Here is a 19979-nt window from a genome sequence, read left to right as displayed (position 1 = left end):
CGCAAGATCAGATCGCAGCAACAAAATAATATAAAAAGAGAGAAACCCCCAAAAAGAAAAACATACAACAGCCGGTGTTCGCTGATGGTCACCCACTCAACTACTAATCTGCCGGTTAGTGGCTTGTCTATGGGGGAGCAGACGGGACCCCGAATTCTCCACTACCTATGGTCGTATGTGCTTGGACTGGTGAGCAATGTGGATTATATCTAAAGTCGATAGACGTGGTTCCTGTGCCACCTTTGAAGACATGAAACGGCATCTAGGCCGAATACGGACTGCCATGAATAAATGTTCCGTTCGTATTGAAAGTTTCGTTAAGAAACTGAACCAGTCTATAACCGAATGAGTCTCAACTGGACTGGCGGCGACTGTCTCCAGTCCAGTCTCCGGCTTCCTGTCCTCAGCAGCTGTTAGCGTAGTGGTCTGTGATCGTAAATGACTTTGTTGTCCTCGGGTATAATGAGACTGCACTCGGAGCAAAGAACGAGGCTCGGAACCTCGGCCAGACCCGCAAACTGGACTGGAATCAAGTCCTCGAGCGCTGCTCTAACCTTGATCCGTTTCTACCTTTTCAGGCGAGTTGCATCACGGCGTTAGGTAATGAGTTAAGATGAAGACAAATCCAATGTGGTGGGCCGGCTCAATATGGCAGTTGGCCACGGAGCAGGGTAATAGGGGCCGCAGCTGACGTGAGAATTGAAATTTTAGATGCTCGCTAGGAGTGCGCTTCTTAAACTCTAAGAAATGCCAACAGTTATAAAAGTGCCGAGGCTAGCTGGGCAAGCCGATATAAAGAAAACCCAGCTTGGAATAAATTTCCGACTTCAACTCCCTTTTTGGAAGGTTGCTGACACGAATCTTGGTTAGCAGGCATATTTGTACTGTAGCATTTTAAGCATACTGCCAAATGCAGGGGCGTCAAATTTATACAAGGGAGTGGAGTGCCAACTCCTGCAGATCTATGGTAATGGTATCATTTCTCTATAAAAGAGTCTCGTTGCTACCAAATTTGACTATGAAAAGTACCACGGTCATAAGGCTTGTCAATTATTATCTTCGGTTTCACTTTCAACATGCGATCTACCGATTACGTCGCTGCTGCTGCGGTCCTTTTCGGCTCTGCTTTGGCTGCTCCCACAACCTACCCAGCTTGCATCCCTCAGCTTGATCCCAACCCCGAAGCTCGTGCCGCTGCTGTCTCTGCTCGTCGTGATGGTTTCATCTACGGCCCGTCCCTCACCGGCGAGGCCGCCCCCTTCCCCAATGGCACACTTGGCAATGCTCGTAGCAAGGCCGACTACGATGCATGGAGCCAGGACCGTGCCATCATTGATGAGCTGATTGCTCTCGACGTCCAGTCCCTCCAAGGAGCTATTCAAACTGTAACGGCCACACTTTCATCATACTGGAAGATGGATTTAAGTACTAATTTCACATTGCAGAATGGCGGCCTCAACAGTTGGCAAGACTACGAAAGAATCCTCTACGATGGCCAGCTCAATAATACAAATCCTCGAGGTATTGCTCCTGGTATCATTTCCAATGCGACCCAAGATCTCCTTTTCTCCATGGAACGCCTGAGCGAGCACCCCCATGCCGTCCGACGCGTTATGGCCGACGAGCCTCTTCCTTTTCCACTAGACGATGTCATAACGAGTAAGATTGTCGGTTCTGGAAATACGCTTGAGTCTCTTCAGGCTAGCAACCGCCTTTTCATTGTCGACCACTCCTATCAGGCCAAGTACGACGTTGCTACTGTCGTCCAGCGTTTCCCCGTCGCTTGCAGCGCCTACTTCTACATCGACCCAGAGTCTGGCAACTTTTTGCCTTTGGCCATCCGCACTAATGTTGACGCCGATCTGACTTACACTCCTCTTGACTCCGCGAATGACTGGTTGCTGGCAAAGATGATGTTCAACGCCAATGATATGTTCCACGCACAAATGCTGCACCTTGTTGTGTCGCACGACGTCACCGAATCTGTTCACCAAGCTGCTCTTCACACTCTTAGCGAGAAGCACCCCATAATGATTCTTCTCGAGCGCCTCATGGTGCAAGCCTATTCTTCTCGTATCGTTGGAGAGGAGCTTTGCTTCAACCCTGGCGGCCACTGGGATCAGCTCATGGTCTTCAATCAGTTTGGCTGCCGTCAATTTGTTACTGACAGCTGGCCCGTTGACGGTCGATACCAGAGCGGATATCTGGAAAACAACTTGAAAGCCCGTGGTTTGATTGATGATAATGGAAAGTCTGTCTTTAACTCTTTCCCCTTCTACGACGATGCCAAGCGCATCCGTGACAACTACCACATCTTCTTCACATCTTTTGTCAACTCGTACTATAAAAGCGAGTATGACCTCTCTGGCGACTTTGAGGTCCACAACTGGTTCAACGAGGCCAGCACAATGGCCAAGGCCCAGGACTTTCCCCAAGAGAAGAACCTAAGCAAGAAAGTTCTCATCGATGTCCTCACCCACTTCGCCTATGCTACCTCAGTCTCGCACCACAGCGTCAACGGGGGCGCTCCAATTGCCTCCGGCACCCTGCCATTCCATATTCCCGCCATTTACACTGCTATCCCGAAGGAGAAGGGCGTCAAAGACCTCATGCCGTATCTGCCAGACCCTGCCACCGCTGTTCATTACCTAGGATTTATGGCTTCTTTTAATCGACCATTTTACGGCAGCGACGGACGGACACTTAAGGATGCTTTTGATGCCACTACTGTGCAGAGCTTAAATCAGGACACAAAAAGTGCTTCCAAGGTTTTACTGGACAGTATGCAAAAGCTCAGCCAGCAGATCCGCAGCCGTGCGTTCGACAGCCAGGGTTTGAGTCAGAATATGCCTTTCATTTACAGGACTCTGGATCCTGCTTACATTCCCTTCTTCTGCGCCGTCTAGAGCGAAGTTGAATGTTTTCCTTGGGTTTATGCCAAGATTTATCTCTGACTTTATGCAGATGTAAATGAAGACATCCGAAAATAGAAAACCTACTGTGATCTAATGCGCAGCCTTACTTTGTTATGCAGGAAAAGACTAAGGTTAAAAGGCAGTTATTTTGGAACGGGTTCCTCGAATACTTCCGCTGGTGTACAGGGGACATAGGTCTTTTCAGATAAGTGCTTTTGAGCACATGTCACGCGTTATACGCCTGGCCCCATCTTCAATGTTAATATTAATAAAGATAGAAGTATAAAAATGAATGTCTAAATAATCTACATATTATGCAAGTTTTAATCTCATGATGATAGGGGCTTTGCCCAGCACAATAGGACTCAGTAGAGTGCGTTTAGTTCTATGTTTATAGGCTTACTCAACACTCTGTGCTCCTCCTAGCAGCTAATCATTATACTCTTAGCTTGCCATGCCCGTAAATGTCAGCAGGCACGAATACCACCGATGTCGCCGCCGTGTGTAAAACAGTCGGCGTAATCACCGTCTTCTAAGTTCAATGTTGCTAAGGTGACTTAATGGTGATAAATTTCTCAGCGCGGGGTTCATTGTCCTCCAAAAACGGAACCATGTGATCCTAATCTGGAGCCGAGTCTCAGGAGGCAAAAAATGGAAGACATCGAACCCTATATTATAGCGCTATATCCATGTCCTTACTAGACAGGTCGGAGAGAGAGCTTTTTCTCATCCATAATATCACATATTGTCCCCATATATTATCCTTCTACCAGTACTTTATAGTTCCTGCCCCTTCTCAATGGCATCATCTTCAGGATATTCATAGTTACCTGTATCCCACGCCCGGCACCTGCAGCCGTTTGTTTTTTTTCACTCGAGAAGCCAACCATGAGGATGGCTGCAAGCCATCAATGAGTCCCCTATATCTAAATGGATTCCCTATCAGGCGAAAGTTCCCCGCACCCTTAACTCACTGTGGTAAGCCAATTTCACCATCGGCACTCTCAATTACACAATCATGCATAGGTACTTATGTAGGTAATTAGTTATATCACGACTTAGTAGGTTCTCAGGTTGAGAGAAAATTGAAGGAAGAACAGTCCGTTTTTCACAAACGCCCTCAAACGATTGCTGTCGCCACACGGTTATTGCACTGTTTCTCGCCTCAACTATTGTGCCTTGCCCTGCTCCAAATAACCCTAATGAACTTCTGGGAGGAAGAGGTGACTCAGGTACGTCGCGCTAAGCGCTTCAAGCGAGGCCATACGGCTTGTCGTCGGTGTCGCTCGAAGAAAACAAAATGCGACAACCGCCGGCCTTCATGTGGTGTTTGCGTGGAGAACCACGTTCAATGTGTATATGGGGAGCTGGATGGACAGCAAATTCCACAGTAAGTGATTGACTAAGGTACCTGTACCTTGCCTGTAAGTCACTGGACTCTGGTGTAACCTACCTTGTGAGCAGGGAGCCAACGTTGACAGATGTCATGAATCGCATCAATCATGTTGCTCAACTTTTGGAGCTTTCTCAACGACCAGCCTATGCAGATTCGACTGATTCTAACTGTAAATCGCTTCATTCATCTTCGCCTTCTTTAGACACAGCGCAAAACACCACTTTCCCAGGAGCGTCTAATCTAGGACGGCCCGCACATGCTGTCAAAGCAACCGGGATCTCATTTGAAGCTACAACCAAGTGGCCAATAATTCATAACATCATTTCTCAAGGCATTATCTCACCTAGACTGCCATCTAGTCCATCGACGTCAAACCATAGCCCACATAGTCAGAGGGATGAGCCCCCGGCTGGGTTTAGAACGGGGAATGCTGAAGGCCTGGTGGAGGAAATAACAACACCATTATCACCAACAGACAAGGCTCATATTCAAAACCTCTGCCAGAGGTATCTAACAGTAGCGCACGTGAAGAATCCGATATTCGACGTCTCAAGATTCAACTTACAGGTCAAGACGATAATAGACGGTGGGTTCGATTGGGGTGAAGACTCCTGCGTTGTAGTGAGATGAACCTGACTTCTCGTCGGAAATCAACTTGGACTGTATTCCAATTGCTAAATTCCAATAGATGCTGGCATGTGCCCTTGCCAATACCGTGAAGCAGGTCGGGGAGTCGTTTGAATACTCAAACCCTTCCCCAGGTTCCTACAATCAGACATTCTATGACTCCCTGGGAATGAACTGCATACCTGGCGATGCGTTCTACCTTGCGGCCAAGAAGCGCCTTGGTCTCTTAGACGTCACGCTCACATCGGTTCAGTGCTTTTTTCTAGCTGGACTATATGAAGTGTGTCGGTTGAGACCTACCAATGCCTGGGTTCATTATAGTCAGGCTTGCAGTCGTTTGCAGTTTATACTATCCCATAGGAACGTGAGAGATGACAGTCTCGACACAGAGTTCCATGTTTTAGAGCGACTGTACTTTTCATGTTGTAGAACTGAGCGGTACGTCTGCCTTGTCCAAGACATAGGTCATGTCATATGCTAAAAGTATCACAGAGACCTTCGAGAAGAGCTCGACCTTCCACCAGCGGGTATTACCAGCTTACACTTTCCTCGAGAGTTTCCAAGTCTCCCTTCCTGGACCTCATTCCACAGCAGTGTGAATGATGATTCATCCAACACAAACTCAAATTGGCAGATATTGCCATCAAGCGTCATACAACAACAAGAAGAACATAGCTGGTACTATTATCTAGCGTGTATAGCGCTGAGGAAAAAGGCTGATTCTATTAATGATCTACTCTACGAGCCAGGAGAACATGTTTGGCTGGCGAATGTAGAGCATGTAATGGCTCAGGCCATTCTCCAGGAGCACGAGCTTGACCAATGGCGAACAATATTACCCAAAACATTGGAATTTGATGCTGACGATGGTGCTCCCGAAGACCTAGCATTTATCTTGGAATGCAGGCAACTCCAATGGCGCCAGATTTCTTACAGACCATTACTTTATTACGCTCTCCACAAGCCCGACACAGATCCATACTTTGATCGTGTATTACCCTTAGCACAGAAATGCCTCCAGTACTGTGCTCTCACGATCAAGCGACTCACAAGACCACATTATTACGAGGCGACCTGGTTCAGCTATCGTGCCATCTCCACGGCAACGCTATTGATTCTGGCTGCGCAACTGCGTGGACCTCCTTTGTATGTACACAACTGGCAAGCCTTGGTTTCGTTGTCGCTCCGGGTGCTTGCTGCTCGCACAGCGCGCGCAGCATACATTGATCAGGCACGGCCAGTGCTAGAAACACTCCTGAAACACGTCACGAAAGACCATGAGTAGACTTATCTGGAGAGGCTAGTCTATGATGGCTCATGGATTATAGATGTTATTCGTGCGCATAATTGATTCACCTCTAAATTCTACCCTTGCTTTGCGACAGACTTCAGCATAGAGGCACCACGTCCAGTGATTCCAACATCTAGCAGCTACTCTAAAAGTAGTCTATAGGTAGCCAGTTCGAATCTTTGCAGCTCTATCTCTACACCACCATTCACAATGGGCAGCTCCTCTAGGTCATCTTCCAAGAGATTGCATTTCCACGCCTTCTGAATCTTAGCGTGCCCGGTCTCTAAGAAAGCCCTGTTCTTCCCACCAATGGCATCATATACTCGGCATACGATGCTTTTGCCATCCCTTGTAGGCAAATTGCCGCAACTCACATCCGTATCATCTTCTGCTCTCTTGATGGTGTCCAGCACTAGTCCTAGACCGTCTCTCAATTTGACGGGGCTCGCTGACAACTCCGGCGAGCGGATCCCATTAGGGCACGAGGCAATACGGACTTGAATGTTGAACTCAAAGCCCTTCTTCACTGTTTGCCAACCTACAGGTCCTTCGTGAGGGAAAATGCCCCATTTAATATGATGACGACCTATATCAGCGTTGGCATCGGGAGCCTTTGGTGAACGGAGCAGGCTCAATCGCATCATGTTTCCGCTCGTAGCGAAGCCATATTTGGAGTCGTTAAGAATGCTCACACCGTATCCTGCTTCCGATAAGTCGGCCCATTTGTGACAGCACACCTCGAGCTTGGCCATATCCCAGGAGGTGTTGTAATGTGTTGGCCGTTCCACAATACCGAACTGAGTCTCATATGATGCCTTTGTGTTGTAAATATCCACTGGGAACTGGACCTTGAGGAACTTCATGTTCTCGTGCCAGTCCTCGTCTGCAGAGCATTCAATATGACTTTCCTCTTGGGGATCAATGACAGCATTGAGCGATATAGTAGTCTTGATCGAGCTGTTTCCAGATATCTTTGTGATTGTTGTCACTGAAACTCTCTCAGGACCACTTTCAGCCATACGAGACCCCTCCTTCCAGTTCGCGGCCGTGGGAGAGATGATATGTTTCCACATCCCAGGCCTGATGATAAAGGGTCATATCACCAAACACAACGAGCTGATTGGCTCTTCCACCCTCAGGGATTATTTCACGGTCTCGTCGGAGGTCATAGAGCGAGATGATGGTGCCCTGAGTCACCGTGACACGGTACTGGCTGTTTGACAAGATCCAGACACCCTTGCTGATTTCGGATATGGTCGCTGCCTCGAAAGAAACGTCTGACAGGGGCTGAAGTGGTGATATCCCGGGTTCACATAGGTAGAAACCATACTTCTGGTTATCCTCGGAATGAGCTATGGCTGGCAATGGTACTAGACCAACCCTGTCCCAATCGAGCGTGTTTACTACCACAAGGTTGGCAGAATCTGTTGGTTGCAAGTTTAGCTCAAGCGCAGTCGCAACATTCGTAAGTGCTGTATTTCCTACGGAGAATACTTCGTCGTAGAGCTAGTATCGTTAGTCTTCAGTTCAACTAGCAATATGAAACAGTGGGAGTGTAATAACTCACTTTATCCGTATCATCGTAGCACATCTCAATCGAGCTCCCTGGAAGGCAGTCATGAAATTGACAAAGCAGAACCTTCTCCCACATCTCGTCAATCTCCTTCTTTGGGTACCTGTAAGTTGAATCCTTTTGTATACTGGCAAGCGTGGCCAAATACTCCAGATCATGTAGGAAGATCTCGGCCCGTCGGTTGTTCAACTTAGTCTTAGCTTGGGTAGTATAAGTGCCTCGATGATATTCGAAGTACAGTTCACCGAACCAAGTAGCAAAAGGATTATTGGTATCCTTTTCTCTATGCTCTAACTGAGAGAAGAAGTCGTCCACAGAATTACCCTGTTGAACGCGAGGCAGGCGACCTACTTGATCGCTCATGCCACGGCATCGTCTCAAGCTTTCCAAATGCGCGATTGTTGGACCGCCTCCTCCGTCACCCTTTCCATAGACTAATAGCGAGGTGTTATCCTGATCCAGTGACTTGTGTCTCGTTTCGCAGCGTACGAGGTCTTGCAATGTCGCCTCCGCATTGTATTTCTCTGCAGGTGTCATATGACAAAGCACTTTGCTCCGACCATCCAATGCCACCCAGTTGAAGGTCGTATGTGGAAAGTTATTGATGTTGTTCCAACTTAGCTTCTGCGTAACCTCGTCATTCCCGCTAAGCGACAAATCTGGGGGAGTTGACCCGAATAACCAAAAGTGTCAGGTAGCCAGAATGTAGTATGTCTGTGACCAAATCGATTCTGAAAGTATCGCTGTCCGTATAGAAATTGACGGACCAGAGATTCACCACTGGGGAGGTTTGTATCGTGCTCAACCCAACTTCCACCAATGGGCTGGAAGGTTCCCTTGGCGATCTTTTCCTTGACCCGCTCATAGATTGTTGGATACAAAGTCTCCAGCCATTTGTACTGCTGTGCTTGGGAGCAGCAGAACCGGTACTCAGGATATAGGTCCATAAGGTTGCATTGACTAACCCAGGAACGAGCGACTTTTCTCTTTGTTTCATCCCAAGGCCAAAGCCAACATGTGTCGATATGGCAGTGGCCAATAGCCGAGACTATTGCTGTCTGATCTGTCTTGAAAACCTCTTCTGTGTCAATTCTGTCACCAAGATAGCTTCGAGCAATTTCTCTGCACTTTGAGATAGCACCCGAGCTACCGTCGCCAGCAGAAAGTGTCTAGGATTTCATCGCATGCCTGCTGAGCACGATGCGATTGCCACGAGTCTTGAGGTAGATACAGTGCCGCATCTGTTATCGTCAAATATTAGTAGCTCACCGTAGTACGAATTTTCATAGCAAGGGGACCGCATACCCCTTATGACGTAAAAGTCAAATAGTAGCTGCCGTGCATCAACATTGACGGCCACAATATCTGCCTTTTCAAGTTTGAAGTACTTATCCGTGGGAGGAGGCTGGATAATGTCGTGCATTTCAGCATTTACAAACATGGTGTTGCATGCCATTTCGATGAAAAAGGTATGTCTTTTCCCATCCTTCCACTGTTGAGGGAAGACCCATTCCTGTCTCTCACCTCCACGTTCACTCCCCCCTGTTAGGCCTTGCACAGGCTCGCCATCTTCCGTCCAAACCATAGCCTCGCTATTAGAGTTCCAATGGAACTCTAGATGATAATATTTCGTCATATATTGTGGCACAACGATTTCCACCCGAAACCAATGGGTAGACCAACTTGGTCCGAAAGAAGCGCCTACTTCCGTGGGTTTGAACTCCTGAGATTTGACTTCCACGAACGTAGGGCGTGACGGTGCAGTTGGAGAGTACACCTGAAAAGGTCAACAAGATGCCTCCAGAGCAAGCTTCAGGGTAACTTACCCAGAGTCGAACATTGTCACCACCAGAGGCTGTTGCATGAGCAAGTTTTCTGTGAGTATCATCAGCATTTGCTAAGCCCCAGAGACGCCAATCGATATGAGGATTACGGAAATATGCTTTGTTCCTTGTACTGTCTCGTATCCGTGAAGTGTGTAAGTCACTTTTGATGGATTGACCGAATCTACTACTATAATGAGCTTACGAGCTTATAATAGGTAGTAAGATGTATTTCGCGAGAACTATAAGTGACCGACCTTCTTGCCGACAGGTTTCATAGTAGGCTGCGAACAACACCCTTGGCGACTGTGTATTCGAGAATCCATGGCGTTTCCGATCTAAACTTGGCAAGTTGAGTTTACGGGTGAATGAGTGTATCGTGTGTGCAACCCAGGTGCCTTGTTTTAATCATGCCATATCAGTTCTTTCTCATGTTTCAGCAATCTTGCAATGTAACCATCGTATTAAACGGGCCTTCTTTCCGAATGCTGGTGTGAAAGCTAAGAATGTGGAAACGCTAGAGTGGTCGGGGAGTCCGGGGAGACCAATGTAGGAAACAGAGCGCGACCCGAGTCCTCTACCAGAATCCACATTGACCTCCAATGACCAATTTGCAGGGTCGGCTTTGGTTAGGGGGGTTTATCTCTGTTCAACAAATACGCGCACTACCTATGAGCTTGTCATTGGGCCATGTAGTAAGGAAATGCTTAGGCAAATTCCTTCGACTTGTCGTTAATTCCCCCTCTTCCCCTCTTCGGGCCTCGGTGCCGACTTCCTGGCACTGGTGCATCTCCTGAGGGGTTGGAAAATTATCAGTGAGTTTAATAGCGGCTTCGCGATGGATCAGCGTTGGAGAACGTTGTAGCTTATTGCTTATGCCACTTCCTCCCCGCCGCGGGGCATGACGCCTTAACCAAACCGTAGCAGTCGACGCAAGGAATTACATATGCGATTTTCACAGGATTGATAGACATATTGCATTGCTCTTTAAAATTAATGTCTCGTTGTACTTATGGGTGATGAGTTGGGGTCTTATCATGGGAAGCAGAACTATTGATCTTGTCCGCATGCAGAGATTCAGTGATCCCACACATCACCAATCTCTCCCATCTTTTCTTCCAGTAGCCTAGTCATCTCTTTCACAACATCTGCAAATTCAGGATTGTGATACTGGTTGAGAAGCTCTAGTGGATCTTTCTCACAGTCAAACAGCTCCCACTCGGGTGGCTCTCCACCAGGCCTTGTGCCCGCCAACTTGAAGTCCTTGTTATACCTGCGATCATTTGAGTCAGATAGAAAATTACGACCGATATTTCTGAATACCCTTACCAGTATATGACCTTGTAGCGCTGATTTCGGACACCATAATGAGCCCGGCATTCATGTGGCGAGTCGTTGTGCATCCAATACCGATGGTATGCTACCTTTTGCCAGTTCTCTGGTGTTTCTCCCTGGAGGAGCTTCCTAAACGAGAAGCCTTGCATGTATGAAGGTATTGGATAATTTGCCAAGTCCAACCAAAGAGGCGCGAAATCGATATTTGACACGATGTCGTTGCAAATAGAGCCAGGCTTGACTTCCTTGGGATATTTGATCAGCAGCGGCATCTGGAACGACTCTTCGTAGATAAAGCGCTTATCAAACCATCCGTGATCTCCGAGGAAGAAACCCTGATCGGATGTATAGATAATCATCGTATTATCTGCCACCTCCTTACCAAGACTATCAACGTAATCTAGGATTCGACCGACATTCTCGTCCACAGAGTGAACGGTGCGACAATATCGCTTCATGTATCGCTGATACTTGAAGTGGCGCAATTCATCCTGATTTTTGAATCGAAAATTCTCGCCCGTCAGTTTGTCAATCAAGACCATTGACGACACATCTTCGGGGAATGGAATCTTGCGATCCGGCCTTTGCGGAAAGTTTGGCTCATCCAACTCGCCGACTTCTGATCCGCCTTCGGGTTGACAAAGCCCGAGGTCATTATACCTCAAATCTTCGGTGACTCGCATCTTTGCCGCAGCTGCAGCTTTGGCTCGATTCTTATAATCGTCGTTGAAACTCTCTGGCACCTTGATGTCCTCCTGGTAGAGCGAGTTATGTTTAGGATGATTCTCCCAAGATCGATGAGGGGCTTTGTGGTGGCACATGACAAAGAATGGCTTTGTTGTATCTCGGTTACGAATGAAATCGAGTGTCTTATCCGTGATGATATCGGTGACGTATCCTCTCTCCATGTGTCGGCCATTAGGTCCTATGAAGATCGGGTCGAAGTAGAGGCCTTGGCCAGGGAGGACATCCCAGAAGTCAAACCCGCGAGGTTCATGTGCGGGTCCTTCACCCAGATGCCATTTGCCAATCATTGCGGTTTGATAGCCAGCGTGCTTCAGATGTTTTTGCACCATTGGGAGAACATTGTTGATCTTGTAGTTAAGGGTTAACACCCCATTGACATGATTGTGAGTTCCGGTGATGATGGCCGCCCGACTTGGTGCACAGATAGAATTCGTAACGTAACAATGGTCAAACCTCATGCCTTCATTGGCGATTCGATCAAGATTTGGTGTTTCGTTTATTCCGGCCCCGTAACAGCTGATAGCCTTTGCTGCATGATCATCCGCCATAATAAAGATAATGTTTGGTTGTGTTGCTGCCATCTTGCTGGTCGGCTGTGTTGCCAGCTGAGATGATTGGGAGGATAAAGCCTAAACAAACTGGGTGTCTTTAAGATTGTAACCTGAAGTGTATTCAACATTCATTCTAAGTATCAGCATTTGCCTCTGGAGCAAACTACACGACCCTTGAGGTGGCAGCATTTGCTAATTCAATAGGATCTACCACTACCTCTTGCTCTGGCAAAATATAGATATACAATAGCGCAATCGCATAGAGGGGCAAATTTCAATGCCTCCAGCGAAGATAAGCTATTTCCCCGCATACATGTAGTCATAGAAAGGGAGAGTGAGGTGAGAAAAATACGCATGTATCTCCGCTTTCGGTGCATTTATTGCCCGGTAAAAATGTTGTGATCGATCTGAAGCTAAGCATGATTGAGATCAATACATGGTAAAGTCTCGCACGAAGGATGGCGGGTCCTCGGGGAGACCGGGGAATTCAGCTAGGCAGGACAACACCTGCATCAGATCATCGTCTACACCATGGTGCAGTTACGTGGGGGGTAATTAGAAGAGAGAATGCATGAGAAGAGAACTGTAAAATTGGCGGCGAGCGTTCGAATGAACATATAATTAGAAAGATCCGTCACGATCTTGTGGGGGCTTGATATGACAAGTATCTTGAAGGCGCCATATAGAAGTTGCCTCTAAGTTCAAAATGCCAATCGCAAATAAGAAAGACAGTCGGCCGAATTTCCTGGTCATCTTGGCCGATGGTATGTGGCGAGATCTCCCTTCCCAAGGCCCTCAACTCCCCCCTACCTTCGACAATAAAATCTTCTTCCACGAATTCGGCTGACCCATATAAAGACCTGGGATATAGCGATATAGGATGTTTTGGGAGCGAGATTCATACCCCTAATTTAGACACACTCGCGCGTGATGGAGCCCAGTTTACAGATTGTAAGTTCAGTTATAGCTGGGGGTAAGTTGAAGCTCTGACTAACACTTCCAAAGACTATGCCGCGGCGGCCTGTAGCCCTACGCGATCGATGCTTCTGAGCGGAACGGACAATCACATCGCTGGAGTGGGAATGATGAGCGAGAATAAGGGCAAAGTCTCGTCAAAATTTAATGTCAAGGGGTACGAAGGATTTCTCAATCATGACGTGGCTGCGTTGTCCGAGATCCTCCAAGACAACGGCTACCATACGCTTATTTCTGGCAAGTGGCATCTTGGATATACGCCCGAGAGTAATGCTGCGGCACGAGGTTTTGACAGAGCATTCACCCTCCTTGGAGGGCAGAGCAATCACTATGGCTGGGAGCCGCTACTAGAGGAGAAACATCAGACCCCATTCTTCACTCGCGTCAGCCCGCAACTATATACGATGGACGGCAGGAAATACAACGTGGAGCCGAACCTCACTAACGACCCGAGAGGGTTTTACTCTTCTGACTCCTACACTGATAACCTTATTGATTGGCTAAAGGACCGATCCCCTGATAATAGCGAAAAGCCATTCTTTGCATATCTTCCATTCCTCGCACCGCACTGGCCACTACAATGTAGTGATGCTGATCGCGACAAATACGAGGGCGTATACGATGACGGCCCCGAAGTCCTTCGCGAAAAGCGATTGAGAAAAATGAAGAAACTTGGCATTATCAGTGAAAATATCACACCACATGATGTCGTTGCAGGACCCACCAATCGCGAATGGGATGAGATGACTCCAATGGAACGCAAGCTCAGTGCTCGGGCGATGCAGTGCTTCGCCGGCATGGTGGATAACATTGATCAAAATGTCGGAAGAATGATTCAATATCTGAAGCAGAGCGGCGAGTTTGATAATACAGTCATTATCTTTCAGAGTGACAATGGGGCAGAAGGTGCCGATATCGAGGCTCAGCCAACAATGGGGCCAGATGTCGTTGCAACGATTCGCAAGTACTATGATAACTCCTTCGAGAACGTCGGACATGCCAACAGTTACGTATGGTACGGTTCGAGATGGGCTCAAGCAAGTACAGCACCCAGCCGCCTATACAAAGCCTTCTCTACCGAGGGAGGTATTCGTGTTCCTTTCGGTAAGCAACCGTCCTTCCACCATTTGCAACTTTCAGGCGTTCCATCTAACCACATTTTAGTGATACACTACCCAAAGTTTGCAAAACACCTTCAAAATGGTACCATCATCAGGTCCTTCTCGACTGTAATGGACCTTTGTCCGACTTTCTTGCAAATGGCAGGCATAGAACATCCTGCTGAGAAAGATGGAATGTTTAGGGGCAGGAAGGTGGCCGCTATGCGTGGCAAGTCCTGGTTGGATTTTATGACTTCCAGCAATTCCACATCAGAGTCTACAGACGGCATTCATTCAGGAACTGACACATACATGGGCTGGGAACTCTTCGGTCGTGGTGCGATCCGAAAGGGAGAGTGGAAAATGGTCAACATTGAGTCAGCCAAAGGCGGCAACGGCTGGCAGTTATACAACATTTACCGTGATCCTGGTGAGATGGAAGATTTATCAGAAAAGGAGCCAGAAAAGAAAGAAGAAATGCTGCGTCTCTGGGACGACTATGTTCAGAAGACTGGTGTCGTATGGATCCCGCATGAAGAGATTCTGAAAATTGGCCAAGACTATGGCTTTGATCGGAACGATCTCATTGGGGGTAATCACTTGGAACAGATGAAGGGTTGGATGCACATTAAAGCTGGTGAAGAGACGAGGAGGGGTCAGGTTACTAGGGGTGGTTGATATAGATATATACCTTGGTTATTTTCGATACTGAGATAATTTCACAGGACATGAAACTTTGCCATTACTGTCAGACACGTACGGGGAGACACAGAAGAAGGCGAAGAAGGCAATGATACATGTAGACAGTAAACATGCAACACCAAGAACATCAAACAATATGATGGTTCGAATACAAGTAACATGCTACTAGCAACAGCCAAACGTCAAGCAAAATGCAGTGTAATCATTAATTAAAATGAAATTATGAATGTCCAATTCAAATATTGTCTGGGGAGTTAAGTTCACTATCTAGCTGAACTTATTGTCCATGATAGCGAGGGTCAAGTCTGCTTGGCTGCTGTCACCTCTTCAATAGCCGGAGCATTGCTGGACTCCTCGCTATAAGCGTCGACGCTTGTACTCTTGAACTTTCTAGCCGGCACTTCCTTCCAGAAGAGAATGTTAAGCTCCTCATATGTTCTGCCTTTGAACTCTGGGAGACGGAAGAAAGTCCAAACAAGAGAAAGGGCGCATGTCCCGCCGAAGAAGAAGCCTGTCTTACCCTTCCAATTAGCTGCCGTGGGGTTCAGCATGTAGGGTGTGGCAACGTTGAAGATGATGTTGATGATATAAGAGCCCGTACGACCAACGGCAATTGTCTTTGCACGTGTTTGTGTTGCTGAGACCTCACTAGCAACGCACCAAGCAACCGGGCCGACAGATAAGTCGTAGGTGAAGACCCAAATCAGCAACATCACAGCTTGCGCCCATGACGCACTATCGTTGGACGAGGGCGCCAGTGACACAAAGCCGATGATGAAAAGGATGAAACACATGGTTACGAGACCACCAATAAAGATGGTACGGCGACCGAACCAAGTTAGGAGGAACCAGGACAGTATTGTTCCTGCTATTCCCATGCAGGAGTTGCCAATGCTCATACTGAAGGCACTGGAATCCGACAGACCTGCTTGTTCGAAGAAGTAGGTGTTGTAAGCCGACATAGGCAAGCCCGAAAATGCTTGAATGCTCCAGACAGCGAATGCGATTTCAGTACGTCGAAGATTTGACCCTTTGAAACAGTCCCGATAAGAGGAACCACCGAGTGCCTTTTCCTCTTCGGTCGTTCGAACCATCAGAGCGACGGCCTCATGAGTTCCTTCGCCACTTGTTAGACGTTTCAAGGCTTTCTCTGCTTCTTCGAGACGACCTGTCCTAACCAGCCACCATGGTGACTCAGGACAAAATATGAGGCCGACAACAAGTATGACAGGCCAAATCCACTGCAAAGAGAATGGCAGATTATACGCCCATCTACCTGTCATTGACTGCGTCGCGTTCAATACGATAGCTGCGATAAGGTGGCCAAATCTAAACACATATCTCATTAGTGGGTGATCCCTCTTGACTGCATCGGAAGACTTAGGAGATCTTACACAGCGCCAAAGTTGATAAAGGTTGTGAGATATCCTCGCAGCACGGTTGGACAAACTTCAGAGGCATAAATCGGGGCCGTTGCATGGAAAATTCCCCAGCAGATACCGCACAGCAGTTCACCGACAAGAAGCATTGCCACCGACTGCGCGAATACCAATATGAATATGAGACCAGTGAGAACAACGCAAGCAGCCAACATGGTCTTTCTCATTCCAAATCTCTCCCGAACGTAGCCATTGAAACACATGCCGATCATGATACCAATGACACTTGCATTGGCCATGCCAGCTTGCCATGCAGCGGTCAATTGGTAGCCACCAGCGGGTGTCGGCTGGCCAAATCGCTTTCGGAAGGCTTTTTGGGCAAAAAGACTCTTGATCAACGATTCATCGTAGCCATCCATGACAACGGCCATTGTGACCAAGATGGACCAAGCAACAGCCTTGGGATATTTCTTGAAGGCTTGGAGCGGAGTTGTCATATGCTCCGCCTCAGTTGCTGCCTTGGCATCATGAAAGACATCTTTGGCAAAAGATCCATATCCATCATTGTCGATTTGAGACACATCTGATTTACCGGGCTCTTTACTGTTTGCGGAATGAATTGACTGCTCAACCTGGTGCGGTAGGTCTGCAGATGAAGAGGCCATAGTCAGCAATCTAATCGGCAGCGTTACTGTGTTAAGGAAGCTGACAGGGGCAGTCGACAAACATATCAATTGTTGGCATTCGAAAATCTTCTTTGTGGAATCTCACGAAGCCCTTATACCCAGGATACACGAACAATCATTAACAATATCACAAATGGCAACATATTCCTGTTCAATTCCGTTGACATAAGTCGTCTATCTTATTGGTTGAAGCAATTATCCTCGATGGCCCTGTGGCTGAGAAATTCAGGTCGATGCCGGGGAGCTCGGGGAGCTGGTGAGGGCCCTGCCTAACCCTCTTTGTGTATGATTCTTCCAAAGTTCGCCGCCAGACAGCCATCGGCACAAAGTTGCCGACCCTCGTATCTAACAAACAGGGGAAACCGCTGTAAGGATGGCGCTATATTCTTGATTTATGGTTATTGCCATTTAGGCCAAAGCCCCGATCGCCGATGCACGTGGGTTCACGATGGTGATGGTCTTGGTCATGTACCTGTATCTTGGCATCACTTCAGCTGTCTTTCCCCAATACCTTGCCCAGGGTCTCCGGTAGGAAGTGCCCTAGACACATCCAGGTACGTTTTCCTACCCAGATCCAAGCATTCGCGCTGGGTACTTTGATTTGAACCACATCTAATTCTTACTTCAACGTAACCTAAAATAAAATGATGGTCTGAAGTTCACGAAAGTAGATTGGCAGACTTTGCGCACCGAACTCCAATTGCCCTGCACGATGCAGACTTGTCGTTTCAATTCGCATCATGGCGCCAAGTAGCCACAAAAGTTTCAAATCATCATGGAAAAAGAAGCATAATATGCATAAGTGGCCTTGAGGATTTGAGATGGGTCATGGGCTTCTTTAATTTCGTCCTTGTGCTACTAAAAGATACATCCGCCTGAGCTTGTCCTGGATCATATGAGAAATGCGCTTCACTACAACCCACCAAACTTTTGTTCCTCATTGAGAAGGACCATGAATGTCGTTTTCCTCCTCGAGAAAGAAACTAGCCGATGTACCACTGAATTGTTGAAATACGCGAAGATCCCATGCGTCCGCCATAGCTTGATGACCAGCTACATTAGGGTGGATGTAGTTGGTGAAGGCATATTGGGCCTTATATGAATCGGGGTTGCCTGGGTCCGCAAGGACAGCTGCATAGTCAATCACGTAGTCAAATTTAGCTTCATTCTTGATCCAAAGATTGAGGCGATTCCGGGTGGCCGCTCGTTGCGGATCGGCATAATTGGAGGTGTCCGGATTTGAAGGTGGATCATAGAACGAAGGTGTAAGAGTGCCACCAAAAATAGGTAAGCCGGCTTGATGAACCTCGTCAATTATTTCCTCCAACGCTTGAACCATCTGATCGTAGAGAGCATCTTGTGCTGCTGCAGTTTTGGCAACGTGGCCAATGTCGTTGACACCATCTAGAATGGCTATGTATCGTACACCGGGCTGAGCGATGATGGACTTGATCCGTTCTAATGCAGATGGACCCTGCCCAGGAGATGTCACAAGGTGATTTCCACCGATCCCTGCATTCAGAACAGCGATGTTTTTAGTTGCTGGGGCTGCCTGAGTTCGACGGAAAAGATCGTCTACCCAGCGGTCATTCCCGTTTGTGGTGGAGCCTGTGCCATCTGTTATGCTATCTCCGATACAGATCAATGCACTTGATGTTGCAGGAAGCTGGCCCTGCACTTCTGTGACATAGTACCAGTGGGTAACAGAGGATCCGCCGTTGATATGTTGATTCGCCGTTTGATCTCCAAATCCCAGCCAGGTGGTTGTATGCGAAACATCATGCGACGTGGTATTTGTACCAATCTGGCCCTTGGCAAGGTAGAGCGAAACGCTGAGATGTTGTTGGGTGCTGGTGGATAGATTGATTGGATCCGAAAGAACAGTACCACCAGCAGGAATGACAATGGAAGAGGCGCCACTATAGGTGAGCCGCTGTAGGCTGCTGGCATCAATACTGTCGCTTCCAGCTGTATTGTTTGCGGTCAATGCAGCTGTACTCGCGGTTACCTCTAGAGGGGATGAACCGAATTCATTGGAAAGCTTTACCCGGAATACACCGGTTGCCAAGGTCAGGTGTAATGTCTGTCTGATGGTTGCATTGCGGAAGTAGCCTTGGGGGGTTATAAAAGAGTCTGGAGGAGTAAATCTCGCGAGCAAAGGTGACCCATTCCAAATATCAACCCAGTGTGGATTGTCCAAACACCACGCAGCCGTTATGAGGGTGTAAACGACTGATAGATATGATAACTTCATTGTAGAGTGGTCAAGCGTGCTTTCTCAGAATGGTTAGGAATAAATGACAAGAGCTGATAGCAACATTCCTTGTAACCACTCTCTGATGTGAATATATGAGACAAGGTTGAGTATTATCAACCTTATCATTATTTTACGCCTGAGTAGGTTGGCATATTTGACACATTTATTGGCTCAAAACGGGATGAGAAATCCTGGTTGATATGGCCTCACATATCCTGGAAATGGTGTAAACCATTGTATATGAAAATGGAAACGATAACGTCCCCGGTCTCCCCGATTTCTTCCTTAATCCGTCTCCCACAAAGTAAATCATTGACAGATAATTGTCGCGACTGAAGATTATGACAGTATTTGGTGTAATCACTTCCAAACAAAGGCATATTAGACAGCCCTTGTATAGTTTGAAACAATGGTGGCAGAGCATTGCACTCTTTGATGATAATGTTCTAACTTTTGGGGGAAATTCCTTCAGTGAACCTTTGTTCAGTATCGTTGATTCATATCATGGGTTCAAAAACATTTGGAAGAATCCTAGATAATCATGCAATCCATCTATTTCTTGTTTAGGACAACCAACATTGAGCGACAACCAATTTTGACCTCTTTCGTATTCTTTCGGGCG

The 19979-nt window shown here is 47.4% G+C and overlaps 6 protein-coding genes across 6 annotated transcripts; 3 read left to right on the top strand and 3 right to left on the bottom strand.

Annotated features, from left to right (window-relative positions):
* Nucleotides 1–1076: 1076 nt before the first annotated feature.
* T069G_03647 (lipoxygenase domain-containing protein) lies at nucleotides 1077–2906 on the top strand (the record flags this gene model as incomplete). Its single annotated transcript, XM_056170857.1, has 2 exons — nucleotides 1077–1385; nucleotides 1446–2906. 2 exons carry the CDS (start codon nucleotides 1077–1079, stop codon nucleotides 2904–2906), a joined length of 1770 nt encoding a protein of 589 aa, XP_056031749.1.
* Nucleotides 2907–4117: 1211 nt separating this feature from the next.
* On the top strand, nucleotides 4118–6223 carry T069G_03646 (fungal zn(2)-Cys(6) binuclear cluster domain-containing protein; the record flags this gene model as incomplete). The annotated part of the gene is made up of 2 exons (XM_056170856.1): nucleotides 4118–4305; nucleotides 5431–6223. 2 exons carry the CDS (start codon nucleotides 4118–4120, stop codon nucleotides 6221–6223), a joined length of 981 nt encoding a protein of 326 aa, XP_056031748.1.
* Nucleotides 6224–6369: 146 nt separating this feature from the next.
* Nucleotides 6370–12288, bottom strand: T069G_03645 (sulfatase domain-containing protein; the record flags this gene model as incomplete). Its single annotated transcript, XM_056170855.1, has 12 exons — nucleotides 6370–7186; nucleotides 7251–7488; nucleotides 7543–7735; nucleotides 7797–8461; nucleotides 8524–8894; nucleotides 8953–9043; nucleotides 9108–9394; nucleotides 9482–9579; nucleotides 9629–9657; nucleotides 10398–10418; nucleotides 10723–10898; nucleotides 10955–12288. 12 exons carry the CDS (start codon nucleotides 12286–12288, stop codon nucleotides 6370–6372), a joined length of 4320 nt encoding a protein of 1439 aa, XP_056031747.1.
* A 676-nt stretch (nucleotides 12289–12964) lies between these two features.
* On the top strand, nucleotides 12965–15011 carry T069G_03644 (sulfatase domain-containing protein; the record flags this gene model as incomplete). Its single annotated transcript, XM_056170854.1, has 5 exons — nucleotides 12965–13022; nucleotides 13117–13209; nucleotides 13264–14337; nucleotides 14398–14562; nucleotides 14632–15011. The coding sequence occupies 5 exons, from the start codon at nucleotides 12965–12967 to the stop codon at nucleotides 15009–15011; spliced, it is 1770 nt and encodes a 589-aa protein (XP_056031746.1).
* Nucleotides 15012–15334: 323 nt separating this feature from the next.
* Nucleotides 15335–17079, bottom strand: T069G_03643 (sugar transporter domain-containing protein; the record flags this gene model as incomplete). The annotated part of the gene is made up of 2 exons (XM_056170853.1): nucleotides 15335–16364; nucleotides 16430–17079. The coding sequence occupies 2 exons, from the start codon at nucleotides 17077–17079 to the stop codon at nucleotides 15335–15337; spliced, it is 1680 nt and encodes a 559-aa protein (XP_056031745.1).
* A 958-nt stretch (nucleotides 17080–18037) lies between these two features.
* Nucleotides 18038–19354, bottom strand: T069G_03642 (GDSL-like lipase/Acylhydrolase family domain-containing protein; the record flags this gene model as incomplete). Its single annotated transcript, XM_056170852.1, has 1 exon — nucleotides 18038–19354. One exon carries the CDS (start codon nucleotides 19352–19354, stop codon nucleotides 18038–18040), a length of 1317 nt encoding a protein of 438 aa, XP_056031744.1.
* Nucleotides 19355–19979: the final 625 nt, after the last annotated feature.

The sequence above is a fragment of the Trichoderma breve genome, chromosome 2, assembly GCF_028502605.1.
Source record: "Trichoderma breve strain T069 chromosome 2, whole genome shotgun sequence".
Lineage (NCBI taxonomy): Eukaryota > Fungi > Ascomycota > Sordariomycetes > Hypocreales > Hypocreaceae > Trichoderma > Trichoderma breve.
This window is presented reverse-complemented; position numbering and strand designations above follow the sequence as displayed.